Source organism: Hipposideros armiger, unplaced genomic scaffold (genome assembly GCF_001890085.2).
Source record: "Hipposideros armiger isolate ML-2016 unplaced genomic scaffold, ASM189008v1 scaffold_255, whole genome shotgun sequence".
NCBI lineage: Eukaryota > Metazoa > Chordata > Mammalia > Chiroptera > Hipposideridae > Hipposideros > Hipposideros armiger.
Genome location: NW_017731605.1, coordinates 2,162,204 through 2,182,340, shown reverse-complemented (window position 1 = coordinate 2,182,340; position 20,137 = coordinate 2,162,204). Strand labels below are relative to the sequence as shown.

The window sequence follows — 20,137 nt, the reverse complement described above, 5'->3', positions numbered from 1 at the left end:
AACCCCCCACCCCCACCCCTGCAACTAGATTGGAAACAGTGACTGGTCTTGGAGGTGAGCTTGCGCTCACCACAACTAAGATTGAAGGACACCAACTTGACTTGGAACTGATGGGTCCTGGAGAAACAAAATGTTCCCCTTCCCCAATTTCCCAACACTGTTCTCCTCCCCAATTCACCAATAAAATCTTTAAAAAAACAAAACAATTGGAGACAGATTGTCAGACTGGGGACAGAAACACAGGGTCAGCATTAAGAGAGAAGGGGGTTGGGTGTGATGCAAATATGGCAAACCAAGAAAGCTAGAACAGGACACCAGGTTGCCAATATGAGAGCAGGAACACAAGGAGACAAGAGTCAATATGTGAAAAAAGAACATTGTGGGCCTTGTAACTTACCACTCTGCTATCCAGAAACTTTGGGAAGGTCCCCTTATGTCACAAAATCCAAACTCTTCAATGTTGTAAGGATACTTTTCAAAACTATTAAACTAGTGTATTGATTTCAGATAGCCTCTAATTGTTCCTATTCTGTGACTCTCTACCCACTGAATCATTCATTTGCTTTAAGGGAAAGGCAAATGTAGCCTGGAGGAAGGAAGTCACTACTCAGTATTGAGTTTCCAAAGTCCATAGTAAGAAAACTAAAACTTTGGAGTTTTGCAGGAGTCTATTAAGATTTTCTTGGAATTTCCAGAACTGATTTCTTATTTAAGAGCCAAAGCTACCAGAATCAAGTTTTTACTTTATACAAGCCATAGAGGAGGGAATAAAAAGATAGGATATAAAGTCATCTCCTGCTGCAAAGGAAAAGGAAATGAACGGTCCTTATTGGCAATGGGATTGTGGGACTGGGGTGTCAGTTGTGCATAAGAAGCGCTAGCTGACATTGGAACAGCGGACAAGGAAGGAAGGTAGACTCTATGATCAAATTCTGTACAACCTGAGCAGAAAACTTGTTTTTTGCTTTCTGGGGTGCTGTCTAGAAGAATGCATACCTCTCAGAGAAGCTGTGTGGTTAGCATGGCACTGCATTTAGCATGACAGATCCTACATTCAGTACCTACACTATAATTGTCATGATCAGACATTCAGGAAATATTTGTTGAACAAAAGAAGTTAATTTGAAGCAACAGATTAGAAATGATGAGGAATCTTTCTCAGATAGGGCTGAGATAATATTTCTGGTGTGTCCTTTGTGTGGGTTTTACTGAGACCAGATGTGTCCCATAGTGCTGAATAGCAAGGAATCAGAATGGGAAAGAGTACAGTTACTCATCCTCCTAGCAGAGTGTTATAGCATATAATGTCCAAGCTGGGAATAAAATAAAAATTGGTCCTCTGCTAAAGAGGACCAAATTAAGAAGGGGCTTTCCCAGTCCTTGAGTGAAATAAGCAGACAGGCCACATTTTCCAGAAAGTAGAACACTCGAGTAGTAAATACAGCTGAGCCAGAGACCAACACCCAGAGCCCAGGCAATACAAGTTATGCCTCTGCCAAAGGTAAAAGAGCCATCAGAAAAGGACGACATGTGGGTCAGAGTCAGAGCTTATTCTAGCATTCAGATACCCTCTGTAGAAGTGAGAGAACCTTTGATAAAAGAGGAATATCCCAAAAGACTGAATAATAACCAAAAGAAGCTTTTAAACTAGAAGGGACAAATAATTTTTAATATCAATTTTGCCATTGGTAAATGAGCATTTTAATGCAAATTGACATCAGTTAGAGAAAGTAAAGTAATGCTTTCTAACATGTCTAAGTCTTAGCATATAAATTTTGATCCCTTTGTAAGACCATGACATGCAAAGATTTCTGTGATCTGAATCTATCCGACCTTTGTAATCATCTCATTTCATATCTTGATAGACCTCTTGCACCACACAGACTACTTGTCATCACCTGAAAATTTTAAATAATTTCAAGTAATTGGATTTTGGTTTATGTGACTTTCTGGGAGTTCCCTCCCCTCCCCTTTCTACCTTTCAAATCCTATATATCCTTAAAATCTAATTCATTATTTCATTTAACAAATATTTAAATTCCTACCCATTGCTAGATGCTGTGTTAGGTAAGATTCAGTGGAAGAAGAGAGATTTCAGTTTCAACTATGATGGAATTGCTAGTATCAGACTTAACCTGCTCTATCATAAATAACCTTAAAACCTGGAGAAATTATATAAAATAAAATCCTGTGCCTGGATTCTTGGAAGAAGGCCTTTACAAAAACTGAGCCCTATATTCACCCTGGTGCCATTTTTCAAATTCTTGTGCAGGTAAATAGAGGCCAAGTAGAGAGTTAAGCCTCTCTGGGAAGAAGAAACAGAAACAGAGTTCAAGGCTACTCTTGTGGTTGGGATTTGGGTGACAAATTACCCCAGAGGAGGCATTTGCAAAGAAGAATACCCCAAAACTGCAAAAAAATTTCTTTTCTGTTTTTGGTCAACTCCTAAGCTGTTCATATATGGAGTCAGGCTTGAGGAGGCTTAGTAGAGAAAAGCTATTGGGAGATTGAAAGCCAAAAAGGGATTTCAGAAGTGATGTGCTGCTGGGGATGCTTTGGAGTTTGGACCCAGCCAAAATGTAAAAGCTTTTGAAACCTGGGCAATTCAGCTGAGACCCAAGAAAGGTTACACCATAGGCATAAAGACAGTGTACTAGGAGTAAGAACAAAGCTGAAATATAACCACTTTAACAAAATCTAAAACCAAGTCTCAGGAGGATGAGATTTTCAATTATTAGAACAAGATCAACAATTTAGGGGAAAGTACCATAATTAAACCTCTACAATGTGTCATTTATAATTTCCAGCATACCACTAAAAATTACTAGACATTCAAAGAAGCAGGAAGAAGTGACTAATAATGAAGAAATAAAATATAAAACACTCACTAGAAGCAGACCCAAACAAGGTTTAAATTTTGGAATTACTACATGAAATAACTATTATTAATATCTTTTGAAAAGATGGGGGGAAATGGATGAAAAGATGAAGAACTTCAACAGAGATAGAGCCTAGAAAATAAAAATGAAACGGTTATTTCATAACAGCAAACTGAAAACTTATTGGATAATATCACTAGCAGAAGACAGAATTAGGAAACTAAAAAAACAGGGCAATAGAAAATATCTAAATTGAAGCAAAGAGAAAAATAACGACAATGTAAGAGATATACGTGGGATGTGATCAAAAGGACTAATGTATAATTGGAGTTACAGGAGGAGAAAAGAAAATCGATGGCAAAGTAAGAATTTTTTGAAAAAATAACCATCTAACTGAAAGATATCAATCTGCAGATTCAAAAAGTTTGGTGACCCCCACAGCAGGATACATACAAAGAAAACCACATTTCAGCACATCATGCTCACATTGCTGAAAAAGATAAAGACAAAATTATGAAAACAGGCAGTGTAAAATTAAAAAGGCACATTACTTTCAGGGAAATAATAATAAGGCAAATAGCTGATTTCTTAACAGAAACCATAGAAACCAAAAGACAATGGAATGACATCTCCAAAGTACTGAAAGCAAAACACTTCCAACCTAGAATGAACATATACTCAGTGAATATATTCTTTAAAGAAAGCAAAATAAAGATATTCTCAGGCAGACAAATGCCGAAAGAATCCAGTCATCAGATCTGCTTTACAAGAAATACTCCTAAAGAAGTTTACAAGCAAACAAGTAATAAGAGGGAACGTCCTAAATATGATAATGTCTATGCATAAAAACTTACAACTAACACACTCAGTAGTGAATATTGAATACTTTCCCCTCAGATTAGAACCAGTACAGAGATGGCTAATATCACCATTTCTGTTCAACATTGTACTGTAGGTTCTAGTCAATGCAATAAGGAAAACAGAAACAAAAGGGGAAAAAAGTAGGAGAAAAGATACATATTGGAAAGGAAGAAGTAAACTTCTTCTCAGATGACATGATTCACAGATGACATGATTGTGATGTAGGCTGGTTATCTTTTAGGTTGGTTATCGTCTTGATAATAACCAGCCTTATACCACAGAAGAGAAGGTGTATGTGACACAGCCCAGTTTTTTATGGACTATAAATTAAAGAAGTAGAGATGTATTTATTATCTAATCATAAGATAATGAATTCAACAAAGACCCAATGAGAAAATATGTATTACAGAGTTCATCAAATGAAAACAGACATGTTATGTAAAAATAAGCACATATCACAAGCCCCCTCTTTCATGTTTCTTTACTACTTCTGATGTGTGCTACATATCAATTCGGGAAACACTGAGCTGCAAGAAACAGTAACCAATTAACAGTTACTTAAAAAACAAGATATCTGGAAGTGGTGTTCATTTCGCTGCTAACATTATAATAAAGCATCAGTTATCTAGGCTCTCTGCTCTAGCATTCTTAGCATATTTTACTTGGCCCCTCATGCCACTGCTCTTGGCATTGCATCCATGTTTCAGTCAGGAAGGAGAAAGCGGTGGTACTTGTACCCTTCATTAAGTAAGAAAAATCTTTCCAAGAAGTCTAGCAGACTTCCACTTCTGTCTCATTAGGCAAGGGAGTCTGATAAAATTTCTGATAAAGGACATCAGAATTGACAGGGCTGGTTTAGATCTGTATTTTTCCACAGGGGGCTTTTTGGCATCTAGGATGGGGCAGTCATGTGGGGCCTCTTTCACACCTGCCCCTTCTCATTTTCAAAGCTTAAAAAGGATTACTTAAAAGCCATTGTACCCCATACATAGTTCAGTCACTGCACCCACCACACTCATATAACCAGCTGTTTATGTGCCTCTATCCTCAATCAGATAGTACTCTTTAGGAGATCTTAATCATCTTTGATTCCTCAGTGTCTGTCACATCATAGAAGTTCATGACTGGAGAAGGAAGAGAAGAGAGGAAGGGGAGAAAAGAAACAGACTGCCTACTTTATATAGTCGCTGGTATTCCTTATTTCAATCAGTTCAACACACAATAGTTGGCATTCTCTTCTGTTTTAAACTCTTAAAAGTTATATGTATTGTACATATTCCAAATTCTTGACTTTAAGCACTCTACTGAGTTTTCCACCGCCAGTCTATGTCTCCTGTCTTCTCTCTTATTAATCACCTCTCCTATCTCCTCTATTATGTCTTCTTATTTTCCTCTTGTCATTGACACCATTCAGACTTCCTTTTAGTGCCAGAATGTGCCTTTTTCCTTATTCTTCTCCAGCAGTTATGTGTCCCAGCACCCCAAGTCTCCACATAAGTTCTGCTTATTCCAAGAAATACTGTATGCTTGGAATTTATCTTTTTGGTTCCATGGAATTTCAGTATCAAGATTCTACAATGAGTTTTAATCAATCACTTTATTACACTTCAAAATAATATTTACACGTTTTACAAGGAGGAAGACCTTTAGCTATGCTCTTAATTCTGAGAGTCTATACAGTTTTGTTGTTTTTAGTTTAAATAGAACCAATTCACTGAAGTCATATTAGGTTAATCTTTATAAAGTTGATAGGATCAACCTATAGCAAACCTAGTTTACAACTTTAAGAAATAGTTCATTGCGCGAACAATAATCTCAAGGTTACAAGTCAGCAATCTTTGGAATTATTAAAATAGATCTTAAAACATTAGAGAAAAGCTCTTTACCTTCCTTAATAAACATATCAACAGGAACTCAGTATAGATTTAAGTTATATATATGTGGTAAATAGTATGCATATATTTGCTAACATTCTCTTATGTTTTGTAAACAAACCCAAATGGTTAATCTAGTGCTTAACCTTTTCAAAAACAATAAGGCTTAAGGCATCTGATCTTAACTTAATTTTTTAGAGTTATGAAATGTACAAGGTATGATTAAAGATATGGTGAATGTTTAAATAAAATAATGTATTACAGTAAAAGACACATTGTCATTAATCCCCCTCAAAATACTGCACCTTACTTCGAACCCACGTATCCCATCGTCTTGCCACTTTCTGAAGCAGTTCTGGAAGTCCTCTTTCATGAGTGTCTTGACTTCATCCTCCATCATGACAACGCTCCATATCACACATTCTGTCAAATATAAAACATTACAGTGTATCCTCATCCACCTTATTCACTGGACCTGGCACCATATGACTTCTGGCTCTTCCCCAAAGTCAAAATGACCATAAAAGGTAAACATTTTGAATCAATTCAGGACATCAAGGCAGCCACGACAGTGCAACTAAAGACACTCATGAAAGAGGACTTCCAGAACTGCTTCAGAAAGTGGCAAGAACGATGGGATAAGTGTGTTCAAAGCGAGGGAGGTATATTTTGAGGGGCATTAATGGCAACGTGTCTTTTACTGCAATAATTTTTTTTTAATTTGTAAACATCCACCATAATTTTTATCACACCTTGTATATTCAAAATAGTATATATGACATATATGTGTACATATATGTTACATACATGTACACATATATTATTTTAAAACACCCTGCATCTTATTGTCCAGTTTAAGAAATAGCCAATTTACTTTTAATCACAGCTGAATTAAAGATAAGATGTTTATATATTTTAATTTGGTATCATATTTCAAAACTTTTCTTTTTAACTAGGTATTCATTCTTTTTTTGTTTATATGTGTTTACAGTTTAGTACACTTTCAGACGAATGATTCCATTTCATCTCCACACAAACTCAGTGAAGGTGGGATTATAATCCCCGTTTCACAGATGAAGAGGCTGAAGCTCAGAACTGTTGCATTAGACAGGGCCATGCGCTATTAAATCACAGGACTGAAACCCAGCTCTTCTCTCATACTCTTACTGTGAAAAAGCTGCAGGGAGGAAAGAATATCATAAATTCCCTGATGAGTTCATGATTCACAATTACATAATGCTTTACCTTTCCAGAATGGTGGTTGTTTAATGGGGGACTCCTAGAGGCAAAAAATATTAAGCCTAGGGACTAATCTCCTAGAGAGAATTACCAGTATGACAAACCCGCGAGGGAGACACTTTTAAAAGGGCTGGTGGGCCTTTCCAGAGTTGCTGAAACCGTATCATGTAAGTGATATATCAGAGAGGTCCCAGGCAGGCAATGTAGAGATTGTAGTAATTCGATACCTCCATTGATTGGGCTCTGGAAAACTCTCATGGTAAATCAATCATTGGGGAATTAAAGCCCTTCTGGGGGAGAACAGAGTCATAGAGGCCTTGAATTGGTGTCAGGGTGAGCAGGTCTAGTCAGAAGTTGGGCTTGGGTTTGTGGTGGAGTTCATTACCTTCACTGTACCGCAGGCCTCAAATCCCTTCAGCAATGGGTTGCTGTTACCTTGTGCTGAGGTTGGGGCTGGGGTGCTTTCTCCATGCCTGGGCATCACCCTCAGCTTTTGCCACCAACCTGCACCACAGGAGGCAGCTCTTCCCACATTCTCACTCCTCACCCAGGGATGGAAAGCCTGCTGTTTCTTGTTACTTGGTACTGAGCTGGTGGTCAGTGCAGGGGGGCTCTCAGGCCTAGGCTGGCCCTGAGCACCTGAGCCTTGGGGGTGGGGTTTTCTCAGTTTTCCTGCTGGTTGTCCTTGTAGCAGCCAAACTCTGCCTTGCATCTGTAGTCAGTCTTAAAGCCAGTGTTTCCTGCCCTTGTCCCAGTGGTAAGGGACCTCTGTTGGGTGTTGATATAAGTCCTTCTCTCTGGTTATCGCCCCTGCTCCATCCTTCATGGGAGGCCATGGAAAAGTGCTTGTGAGTGAGTTGTACTCTCCTTGGGTATGGAGTCCCAGGCTATTCCACACTGACACCCTAGCGCACATTTGGTCTTTACCAGTACATTCAGATTTTATCTGATACCTTACCAGCTAGTATGGCGGTGGCCTCTCCTTTCCAGGCCCTGCCACAGATCAGACAGTTGTGGCCTTTTTTCTCTTTGTAAATCAGGTTACTTGATTGCTTTGTGACTCTCTTCTCTGATGGGCTCAAGAAAAGTTATTTTATTTATCTGACTTCTTCTCATTATAATGGGAATGATAATTTTGGAGTTTTCTATGGTTAAGTGTAAGGCCAGACTTATTTAAATAAAATTTCCCTTATTCCTCCACCAGAATTGTTCTTTTCTTCCTCTGAATGTCCATAGATCTTTATTAGGACCAGTATTAGGTTCTTATACTTTTTTCACCTATGTTTGTATATTTATGTTATCTCCCCACTGAATGTCAGCTTTATAAAGTCTCATTTTAATAATGTTTGTGTCCTCAACAGTGCTTAGTATGGTGTCGTAACACAGTACAAGCATTCAGTCAGGTGTATTAGAGGACAAAGGGCTTTGTTAAAATGTGGCAGAGGGCGGAGGTTGCAGCGGCTGGTTGGCTCAGGTGGTTAGAGCACAGGCTCGTAACACCAAGGTTGCTGGTTCGAATCACACATGGGCCATGGAGCTGCACCCTCCACAACTAGATTGAAAACAACTACTTGACATGGAGCTGATGGGTCCTGGAAAAACGCCCTCCACAACTAGATTAAAACAACTACTTGACTTGGAGCTAATGGATCCTGGAAAAACACACTGTTCCCCAATAAAATTTCTAACACACACACACACACACATGAAAGTGGGTGGGGGAGTCTCGAAGAGGTGAATGGTTAGGAAAATTAGGTGGTGGTTCTAAGTAAGAGTAGATGTAGCTTTACTGTTTTACACGTGAGCATTTGGTGTGGTATCCATGTCCAGAACTAGACACCTAGCTTGAGTTTACAAGAAATCAGCAGCTACAGTGGAAGGAGACACTGTTCTTTGGGAAGTATCTGAATGTATGAACACATGTCTCCAAACCACATTTTGATTTGAAGCAAACACATTCTTGTAAAGCAAATTCTACTTTTTGTTCAGATTTCATTATGATATTAGGGGAATGCATCCCCAAGGGAAATCCTCAGTAAAGTCAGCAGATATAAAAATGTTCAGTGAGTAACAACTAAGGTGGCTACCAAAGTGTGCGGGTGACAAGCACAACATGATTTTAGTTTTCCAGCTCTAGGAGTTTCTAGATCATCAGCTGCCTTGCCCTCCTAAACCTTCCAAGGAATTTCCTTATGCCTGAGGATTCACAGAGTCCATACTGATGGATCCGGAGATCATTTTCTGCTCCTCTTGTCTGGGCCAGCAGGAATTTGGCTGCATTATCAGACTGCGCCAGAGGTGCTACCATTTATAGGTTGGAATATGTGATGTTTCGTAATGTAAAAATACCCTATTTTCCTTTAGTTTTCTAATTCATTAAGTTAAACCTAATATACTGATTTCCTTAAATTGAGGAATGCCTTTATTAATATGACAGCATTTGTTTCATTACTGGTATTATACCAGCTGAAGATTAGATATTTATTGGCTATGTTGAAGTCTTTTTTTTTCCTCCCTTCCTTGTTGTGTGTGGACGTTTGGAACAGCAGCTTTTGTGCGGAGATTTTCAGCTTCCTCATTTCTAGGCAGAGATAGGACCTTTCCCCTGATGCTGACCAGCCAAAAGTGGTATCTGGTTATTAGTTTTGTCACTGTACTACCTGGAGACCCTTGTTTTTAAGGAAATGAACTGAGGTATCTCTTGAGTGGATAGAAGAGGAATGATTCCTTACCCACACTGAATCACACGTTAGAATATAAAGCAGAACCCTTTGTACTTGTGTATATATTGACATTTGAATGCTCAACCTCTTGCTACTTTCTTTAAAATTCTTCATTTCTGGGAGGTACTTAATCATCTGGCTATTATTGTAGTTGAGAAGTGGTCAGAAGGAGCAACACAAGAGAAGAAAGCCAAATGTGTAAAAGAACCAACAGGAACATCCACAGTTTCCCAAGAACCTACACGGGTGGAAAAATCTACGGACACAGAGGAGGACAATATAGCTGGACCACTGTTTAACAACAAAACCACTCAGTTCCCATCAGTTCATGCTGAGCAGCTCCCAGAGCCTGAGGAGACATCCAAAGCAGTTCGTGGTCCTTCAAAACCAGCCACACCTAAGATCACTACCCCCGCCTCATCACCATCTCCAACAGCTGTCCCACCAGAGCTGGCCTATGTCCCAGCTGACCCAGCTCAGTTTGCTGCTCAGATGTTAGGTAACGTTTCATCTATTCATTCTAATCAGTCTGAGGTTTTAATGGTGAATGTGGCAACATGTATGCCTATTATTTCCAACGAGGTGTTGAGCTCAGAGGCAGCTGAAGATAACGTGTCAGCTGCTTCTGTCATGTATTCTGGAGAGGGGGTAGCAATGCAGGTTGTAAAACATCTGTCCATGTAGACTTGGTCTCTAAACATAAAGACGATAAGGCTGAAGCATCCACAGCTTCCTCACTCCCCTTGCAGGATGAACAAGAACCTCCTGCTTACCATCAAGCTCCTGAGGTCCCTTTGCAGGCTGATATTGAGGTTACATCAACCGTTCATATATCATCTATCTATAAAGATGAGCCTGTGACTGAAGGAGTTACTTATGTGCAGCAAACACCAGAACAAATGGCCATCCCTTTAACTGATCAAGTTGCTTGTCTTAAAGAAAATGAGCTGTCCCCACTAGTTAGCCTCATACCTGTAGGCAAGACAGCCTCAGACATGTCTGAAAACTCTGCAAAATTTGCACAGTTGGGGGATGCAAAATATGATCCCTCAGTATATGTGGAGGGAGAAGCCACAGTTGTGATCTCTGACGATTCTTTGAATGGTCCACCTGCACAATCCTTGGATGTAGAGGGCTCTACCATAGCAGCAGGCTCTGAAAAATCTCTGCACCTTGAAGTGGAGATGGTTGCAGTAGTGCCTGGGCAGGAAGAGTCATATGAAAACTCTGAATCCCAGGAAATGGAGGTCAAACCTTCAGGGGGAGCTACAAAAGCTGAGCACGCAGGTACTTCTATAAGATCGTCTAGTGGCCCCCTTTATCCTGTACCAGAAGGTTCTACTCAACCAGAAGTTGAACCAGAATGGGAAGCAGCACCTGAGCAAGGTTTGATGGAGCCAGGTAAGAAAGTTAGATACTTACAAAATTGAAAAATACTTTTATATTGACATCTGTATTTCAGGTAACCATCTAGGTAGGCTCTCTGAAGATTGGTCAAAAGTCTTTATTTTCAAGGGCTTTTGGAATGCCAAACCTATTTAAAGGCTTTGCTGTAGTTGGGATTTTACTCTCATGAGATGAGTGATTTTAAATTGACATCACCAAAACTTGACCTCAAGTTTGGTCATCTAGCACTTTTGTGTTATTCTTTTGTACATATTATGTAGTGAAAATAATCAGAGCCTGTTGTGAGGTACAAATGTATTCATGTGTTCTGAATATTCCTACTGAAAAGCTGTAATGAGGGGTGCTGGTTTGAACTTTCTCACTTGTGAATGTAAAGTCACATACACTAGTGCGTTGACATAGGCTGTGGCATTTTAAAAGTGAGAGAACGGCAGTGTGTTCCTGCTTTCGCATGGAGTCAGGAGAGCTCGGCAGCCCGGTTTAGGGAGCTGGTCAAGCACTGATTTCCTGCCTGAGAGCTTCCGCAGCGGAGGGAGCAGCTTCAAATGGTTGGAGAGAGGACTGGTCAGGCTGAAGGGCTGTGTGTCACACGGGAGCAGGGAGGTAGCAGCAGTGGAAAGGACAGGCAGGCACTCGAGCCATAATGGACACAGCTAAGATGACTGGCTTCCTTTTATTAATTCCCCACAAGTGCCCACATCAAGCTGCCTTTTGGGCTGCTGAACTTCCCCATGGCTTTCCTGTGACCCAGATGTGATTTAACCTCTGTCTCAATCTAATTATGGCATTTGGTCTGCTCACCTTCCTGCCGCATCTAGACAAGCGCAGGGGTCCTTGTCCCGCTACGGATAGATGAGACATGCATGAGCCTACTTCCCCCATTCCTTTTGCAGAAACTCTCTGAACTTTTGACTCTTGCTAGAGCCAGAATGTTACCAAAGGTACCGTCAACCAAGTAAGTATTTAGAGAACAAATTGTGTCTGGCAGTGTGACAGGGATTCTGCACAGCTGGAAAGGCCAGTGCTGGGAATGTAGTGTGTGGGACTGGCATCACACCTGTGGCTTAAGCAGCACTTTCAAGTCACCGTTCTCAAATGCCTAACTATTGGGTTGTTGGAAAAGTCGTGATGCATTTCTGCAATGAAAAACATAGAAAAATACGTCATGACTTTTCCAACAACCCAATATTTCTCGAGCAAGTGCTAAGAGGGTATTTAACAAAAATACTGAAGACTTGGTTTGTGCATCTGTCTTAATTAGCTTCAGGAAAAATCAATTGAAAGTATCTGGAGCTATTGAAAACACACTAGCTTCATCGTGTGCACGGTGTTGTCTCTTCTGGGAAAGAGACAAAGCTGCAGCAATGACAGAGGACCCAGCGTTCAATAGAACTCGTCACATTTTGGCAAAGTTCAGCTCTTCCATCAGGAACCTTTTCTCCTCCGTCCCATATTCTAGGGCGCAGTCCTCTAAGGCAGTACCATCTTCATTAGGAAAGTCAAAGCTGACCTTGAAGAGCCCTTGGTGTAAGTAGGTGGATGGCATGCCTCGACCTCTTTTTATTAAAGGATACTGTGGGACCAACCAGCCTTTTACTGACACCTAGGACCTAAGATTTCAGCCTTTCCTAAAAGCCGTACTCTCTGGGGTTCTGAGTTCTAGATTATCTGATGTGTTGTGTGTGGTAACAAATTAATGGGAGATAATAGTACTTAAAGGGCCAAAGATATTTGATTATGTGATCAAAAGAGTACACCTAGTGCAGATTTCTGTAGTAAAGAAAAAAATCACTGCAGATGCATCAACCCTTTTTTCAATGGCTTAACACACTCCTCAATTGAATTTTTTTGGTAAAGCCAAAAGTGTTGAGTTTCTATTTCCTCTTGAGGACCCTGTAGAAGCCATGTCTAAAGTTTTAAGTACCTGGAAACAGCAACTTAGAAGGAGACTGCTTCTTCACCCACCACTTATATCCTTGCCAGTTGCTATTGCAGCACTGTTCTCATTTTCCAGCTGTAGAGAATCTCTTGTTTCACATTACCAAACACAATTTACTTGGCCCTCTCTATAGCATGCTTTATGGCACATATTACTACAGCTGTTTGTTTATATGTAAAAATGTTTTAAAAGGCATCTCGATGCATAGTGCCTGATACAGAAACCAAACCTTAATGCTTGCGTTTTTGTTTCTATAGCAGTGGCAACAAGCGAAGCAGGACAAGCACCACCATATTCTAACATGTGGACCCTTTATTGTCTAACTGATATGAATCAACTAAGTCGCCCATCACCGCCACCTGCTCCTGGGCCTTTCCCCCCAAGCAACCCTCTATTTACCTAATCCTAATGATCCACAGTTTCTGCAGCATCCACCGAAAGTTACTTCTCCAGTTTATGTGATGATGGATGACGGCAAGAAGACCAGTGCCCCGCCTTTTATTCTAGTAGGCTCAAATGTTCAGGAAGCACAGGATTGGAAACCTCTTCCTGGACATGCTGTGGTCTCCCAGGCAGATCCCTTGAAGAGATGTGCTGCAGTCCAAGTTCCCATTGCAGTTCCTGCAGATCAGAAATGCCAGAAACACCCCCCCAAACTCCAGAATGCTAGTGCTCCTACAAGTGGACAAGATGTCCCCAGGCCACAAAGCCCAGCTTTTCTTTCTGTTGCTTTCCCAGTAGAAGGTGTTGCCAAAAGCCGTTCAGGGTCTGGTGACACACATGCTCCCTTAGGAAGTTATGGTATTGCTGGAGAAATAACCGTGACTACTGCCCATGTTCGCAAAGCAGAACCTTAAAACTGGCAGGTATTTTCCCTACTATAATATGTGGGAATTTTCAGCATTGTGATTTGTTGACCTGGGGCTGAGATATTTAAAAAATTAAATTGAATTGAGATATGCAGTGAGTTGGGTATACTCTAATTTGATGAGTTATTGTCTCCAGCTTCCTTACCACCAATTACTAATAAATGCACAGCCGTGTATTGCACCATGATGACTCACACCAAGGATTTGGTGCCTCCTACGGGAACCAATCAACCAACTGCCTTTGAATACCTCGTTCTGTGACTAGCCATGGGAGATGCTGAAGGGGGGTGGATTCAAAAACAAAACCCAAAACAAAAAAACATTCTTAGTGTCACTGGAGGTTCATGGGATGTCCAAGACAGGACTGAACCAGGAGCAGTGGTGACCAGCTTCTGGTCTCCACGCAAGAAAGAATTCAAGAGCGAGACAGACATAGGGACGCACGGGGTGCTTACTGAAATGAAAGTACATACATGAGAGAGGGGGAAGTGTGGGCGAACTCAGTCCCACACAGGAAGTCCCGACTGGAAGTTTTTATCCCTCCCAGGGTAGGGCTTGGTGACATCCCATTGATGTACCTCCTCAGTTTCCCGCTTTTCTTCCTTATTTGGTTTCTCCAAAACTGTCATGGCATCAGATACATGCTGGGAGTCATAGTAACTACAATGCAAATGAGATTATAATGACATAAGAGATTATCCAATCAATGTATTATAGTAAGAGTTTGTTTCCCCTTAGAGTGAATATTGATAGCAGAATAGACAGATTGGAAACACATTAAAGAGCTAAAGAGCCCATTGGAATTAATTGTCGATAAGACAGTTTTATCACTCAATTTTTAAAATTTTGTCATTCCATAAATAAATGTGAAGTACCGCACTAGCCCCTCCTCCCCCACTTGTGTACAAGAGAGTGAGCAAAACATGGAACCTACACCTCAGCAGAGGAGATGGAGAAAAAGGAAATTGTTAAGTATTATGAAGAAAACAAACAAGGTACTGATACAGGGCCCCCTTTCCTGGGCCCAGATGTAAACTGATCCGTGAGTATGAAAGGAGCCAGCCTTGCGAAGAGCCCACAGACAGAGTCCTAGGGCGGGAAAGAGCATGGGAGTTTGAGACACCGCAAGTAGGCCAACATTAAAATGGCTGGGAGGAGCTGGGGGAGAGCACGTAAGAGGAAGCTGGCGACCTGAAGAGGGGACCATAATTTAGGGTCCCTATATACCAAGGAAAGAGATTTGGATTGAAAGTTTAATGAGGAACCAGAAAATGGTAGATCCTGCTGGCTGCTATGTCGGGGTCGGGGATGGCCCCAGGACAGGGTGCCCACACCTCTGGGAGCTGGAAGAAGATGCGTGGAGCAGTAGGCAGAGTAGACATGCTTTATTCACTGGCTCTCTGGGTACCGCCTGCCTGGTACAATGGCCGGGCTTTATACTGTGGGAGAACAAAGGTGGTGCACAGCCAAGGTGTTTATATAAGGCACATAAACATAAACATCAGTGAGATGCATGGCGCCTGCACTGCATTCCATCGACTGTACCTGGCAAGTCGCTACTGCAGTTCCGCCGGATGGCCAGGTGAGGGAGCCTGACCGGCTCTTCCCTACACGCCACCCCTTCAGGGTTCCTCACCAACCTGTTTGCCCACTGAGGCTGGAGCCTGCCTCCCAGGCCTCCATGCAAGCATGGCAGAGCCCTGTATCCAAAGCCCACAACAGCAATACAAGGAACAGCAGAAAGCCACTAGGAGACACGGTCCTCCCCCTCAAGGGCAAGGGCCCACGTCCAGGAGGAGGAAAGGTGAGCCCACCATTCCGGTAGGGGGTCTGCTGTCAGGCGTTGAATGTCATCGATCTCTTCAGCTGGGGCAGACAGCGCCTGGCTCACATTTTTCTTATTATCTGCAATATACACACAACATTCAGCATGCAAGATGGCACAGGTCCCTCCTTGGACAGCAGTTAAAATGTCCAAAGCCACCTGGTTTTGGAGGACTGCTTCCCTCATTTGGTCTCCTTCCTCTGTCAGGAGGCCCAGAGCCCAGGGTGTTTGGTTGAGGGCTTGGGCAGTGTGCTCGGCAAGAGCAGTCGCCTGCATTCCCACCACAATGGAACTGGCTTGAGGGCTAACGATAGCCAGGGGACAAAACCGCCAGGGCTTCTTCTTGACGCAGTGGTGTTTGGCTCTGAACAAGCTCCAGTTTGGGGGTCAGCTCTCTAACGTGGGTTGTACGCTTGTTGGGAGGTATGGCCGCCCCCATGTACAATGCCCTGTCACTTGGCAGGGAGGTAGGGCCAGTCATATGAACCACAAACACACGCGCTCCCTTCTGGGACAAAAATGGTGGGGCCAACCCCTGTTGCCTTTGGCCGTTCCGCCATACACGACCTTCGAGCATTCGAGTTATGTTTTGGCATAAGGCCGCAAACACCCAGCCCACATTTCTGTTGCCAGTCTGTCATTCCAAACACAGAGGAATGACCTGGATAAGCTTCACGCTTTCACTCATGAGCCACCCCCATTCGTCCCATACCGCATGGCTCAGCCATGGCTTGGTGCGGTTTCTCTGCACCCTCATATGAGAGGAGACGTATCACCAGGTTGTGTCCCAGGCCTCTTGCTGGGGGCTCCATTCTCGCAACCAGGTCCAGTTTTCTGCAGTAGCCAGATGGATACCTGCCGTGGCGCTGACTAGAAACTACACACTCAGCAGCTGGAGACGTTGGCTACTCTGGCATAGGTGTGGGCCCAGTCCACTATTGTATTAGCTCATAGGCACCTACAGGCAGAAAGAAATAGTAGTCATAGGACCCAACAATGACAAATCCCTTCCACTGGAGAGGTTACAGGCTAGCTTCTTATCCCAGGAGACGAGGGTTGCCACCACCGGCACCTTTCTTGGTTTGTGGTACCAAACCTTTATGGCATTACTTGGGGTCCCTTACGTAGTTTCAACATGTAGCAGGACAGGGGACCCCATAACGGGCCACAGTGAAAGCACAAAGGTCCCTTCACAAAATTGTCCCAGTATCAGTACCTCCGTATACCACTGTCACTTGCAGTAGCCACTCGGCCACCACCCCTGGTGTCACTTGCAAGTCATGTGTCAATCTAGCCCCCCATGGGGCCACCAAGCCAAACCAATGACACTCAAGAGGGGCTCTTGACCCTCCAGGGCCAAGTCCATGGTAGTCATTCTCCTGCTTTCAAGCATGTGGGCGCTGGTAACAGAATTTCCCATTTCTGCCATACCCTGGCTTCAACAGGGTCTCACTTGTAGCGACCTGTAACTGTATGGGAGTGGCTGTTCGATGCAGCAGAGCCTCTACTGCTGAGGGCCTTCCCTTCCGTGGCTTCTTGTTCAAGGCTCTCAAAACATCCCACAGACACGAGGTCAAGTCACACATCGTGGGAGGGTGTTTGGACACCCAAAGGGCTTGTTTCAAAGGGCCATTGTAGCATTCAATCATAAGCTGCCCGTTTATCCTGGAAGCTCATCGCTGCACTTCTTGCCCCATAAAATGAAAGCCTCTGTCACTCTCAATGACTTGGGGGGTGCCCATAGAGGGCACACAGCCATGTAAGAGCCGCCACGGCATGCTGCTGATCTGCTGCTGGACACAGCCAAGTGAACAACAACCCCATAGCCATATCTGTGGCTGTGAAGCATAAGTGGCATTTCTGGCTTTAGGCAGGGGACCTACATAGTCCACTTGCCAGCGAGTGAAGGTCACCCTCCCTTGGGTAAGCTGCTGTGTCTCCCAGGGAAGCTTCCTCCGCTGGGGACTGTCTTGAGCACAAACGACACAGTCATGGCAGGCATCTGCTATCTCTTGCCACTTCAAAGGCAGGCCCCAGTATCTACTCACCTGCCTCATGGTTCTGTTACCAGCGTGTTGCAACTTTCTCTGCAACCAATGGGCCACATCAGTGGCGGGGGCCCATTCTAACCACTGCACCCATGCCAGGGCATCTGCTTCATCATTGCCTGGGGACATTAGTGGGGAGTGCCCCGTGACATGTATCAGGGTCACCTCCTTTCCTTGACCTAAGTCCCAGAAGTCTTGCTACATGGCCTGACCCCACAGCGGATGGTGTCCTACTAGCGAGTTTTGATGCTTCCAGGTGGGGAGTCATAACATCAGGCCCCAAAACACGGCCCAGCTATACGTACAGATGACCAGGGACCCAGGCCTGTGGCTGATTATCATCCATACAACCCAGAGCTCAGCCCACTGGCTACTCTGGCCCACCCCAGTACCAAACCAAATGGTATCTGTTTTGCGTTGGACTCCAATAGCCATCCACATGGTGGCAGTCCCCCTGCAGGAGCCATCAGTATACCAGGCATCTTGAGGTACTGGGGGCTGTCCTTCTTTGTAGGGCAAGGGCTCCAAGCCCTCCCCAGTGGGCAGAGCACTTGGCGCAGCCTAAGCTACAAGCTCAGTAGGCCCCAGGACCTGTTGCAGCTCTGCACTCAAAGGACTTGAACTGAGGGTGCTATGTTGCTCCAGGTAAGGACCCCACTTGGCGAGAGTAGTGGTCTGTGCCACCTCTGTTTAGGATCCTTGGGTCCATGTCATACCCAACCTTGGATAGGATAAGTTGTGTGAACCAACACCTTTGCCAACCCTGTGATGGCTTCTGTAGCTACCACAGCTGTGTACACAGCAGCCAATTGCTTCTCTTTCAAAGAGTAGCAGACTTCTGCTGCTTTCCACAATTGGGACCAAAATCCCACTAGTGACCGGAGATGTTCCTATTGTTGCCAGAGGCTCCAATCATACCCCTCTTGGGTTACGTGAACATCAAATTCAAAAGGGCTACCAGGTTCTACCACTTGTAGAGCCTGTGCCTGCTGTATTGCCCACTTTGTAGCAACAAATGCTTGGTTTACAGCCTCTGTTCAATCCCATGAGGCGCCCTTCCTCACCACGGAATACAAGGGCCTTGCTAAATGGGGTACAAATACCCACCAATACCCCAGCAAGCCCAAATACGCTTGTAGTTGGGAGACCTTGGTCGGCTGGAGAAATGCCTGTATTTTGTCAATAACAGTTTCGGATATAACCTTTGTCTTACCTGACCACACAACACCCCAAAACTTGACAGACAAGCCAGGGCCCTGGACCTTTTCCTCGTTCACCGCCCAGCCACATGACTTCAGATGGCAGAGGAGAGGGGGAGCTGATTCCTCTAAATCTGAAAGAGCATCAGAAGTTAGTAAAACATCATCAACATAATGAAACAGGGCCACAGAAAATGGGCGATCCCACTGTGCCAAGACCTGGGCTACAAGCCCATGGCAAACAGTGAGGCTATGCAAATAGCCTTGTGGGAGGACTTGGAAGGTACGTTGACACCCATCCCACATAAAAGCAAACTGCCCTTGGCTCTCAGGAACAATATCAATGGAGAAGAAGACGTTCGCCAGGTCCACTACATAGTGGTATGTTCCCAGGCGAACAGTCAAACAGTCCATCAAGTCATGGATCGAAGGCACTGCAGCATGCAGAGGTGGCATCATCTTATCCAATTCCCTATAATCCACAGTCACTTGTCAGGTCCCATCTGGCTTCTTCACTGGCCAGCCTGGGGAATTGAATGGACTGTGCCTTGGCCTCACGATGTGTGTCTTCTCCAGTTCTAATACTGTACAGTCAATCTCCTCATGCTCCCGGGAGGTGGTACTGTCACACTGTAACAACGTGCTGGGGCTGTGTAACACTTGAGGGGGGTGGTGAACATGCCCGCATATCACCGCCTTCACCACCCGGATCCAAAGGCGGAATTCTCCCACCAAGGTCTGTAAGCTAAGGCCATGTAACACATCCATCCCTAGAATATACTCTGGTATAGGGAAGGCATATACCATGTAGGTAGGGGAGGGGGCAGTCTACCTATACACAGCGGTAAGCAGACAGCTTTCACCTTCACAGTCCTCCCCCCATAACCATCAATGCAGATTGCTGGTCCAGGAAACTGCTCTGGGTTCCCATAAATAAGGCTGCGGTCGGCGCAGGTATTAACCAGAGCCAGGACTCTTTGAACATTGGAAGGAGACCAATGTATGGAAAGTTCCACTTGGGGCCTCCGGTTCCCGCTCGTCCCCTCCGACCGGGTACCTTGGCCTCTCCCCTAGTCAGGCTGGAAGGAGCTGGCCTCGGGTGGGCACATGAACTCTTGGAGGGCCACAGGCCGCGCCTTCCCGGGCTTCCCCTTGGGGTTTTGCCATAATTGCTGCCCCGGACGCAACTGTTTCCAGATCTCCAATAAGACCTCACTGGGTTGTTGGTCTATTTTTTCTTGATCGACCCCCCCTCACCCCCACTCCCCCCCCCC

General features: G+C 43.9%; 1 protein-coding gene across 1 annotated transcript in view; it reads left to right on the top strand.

The window, feature by feature from the left end:
• CABYR (calcium binding tyrosine phosphorylation regulated) overlaps positions 1 to 20,137 on the top strand; it is a 75,295-nt gene that overhangs the window by 16,084 nt on the left and 39,074 nt on the right. The window contains 2 exon segments of the mRNA XM_019656151.1: positions 9,728 to 10,240; positions 10,243 to 10,977. Of these exon segments, the coding sequence (XP_019511696.1) occupies positions 9,728 to 10,240; positions 10,243 to 10,977 (1,248 nt within the window).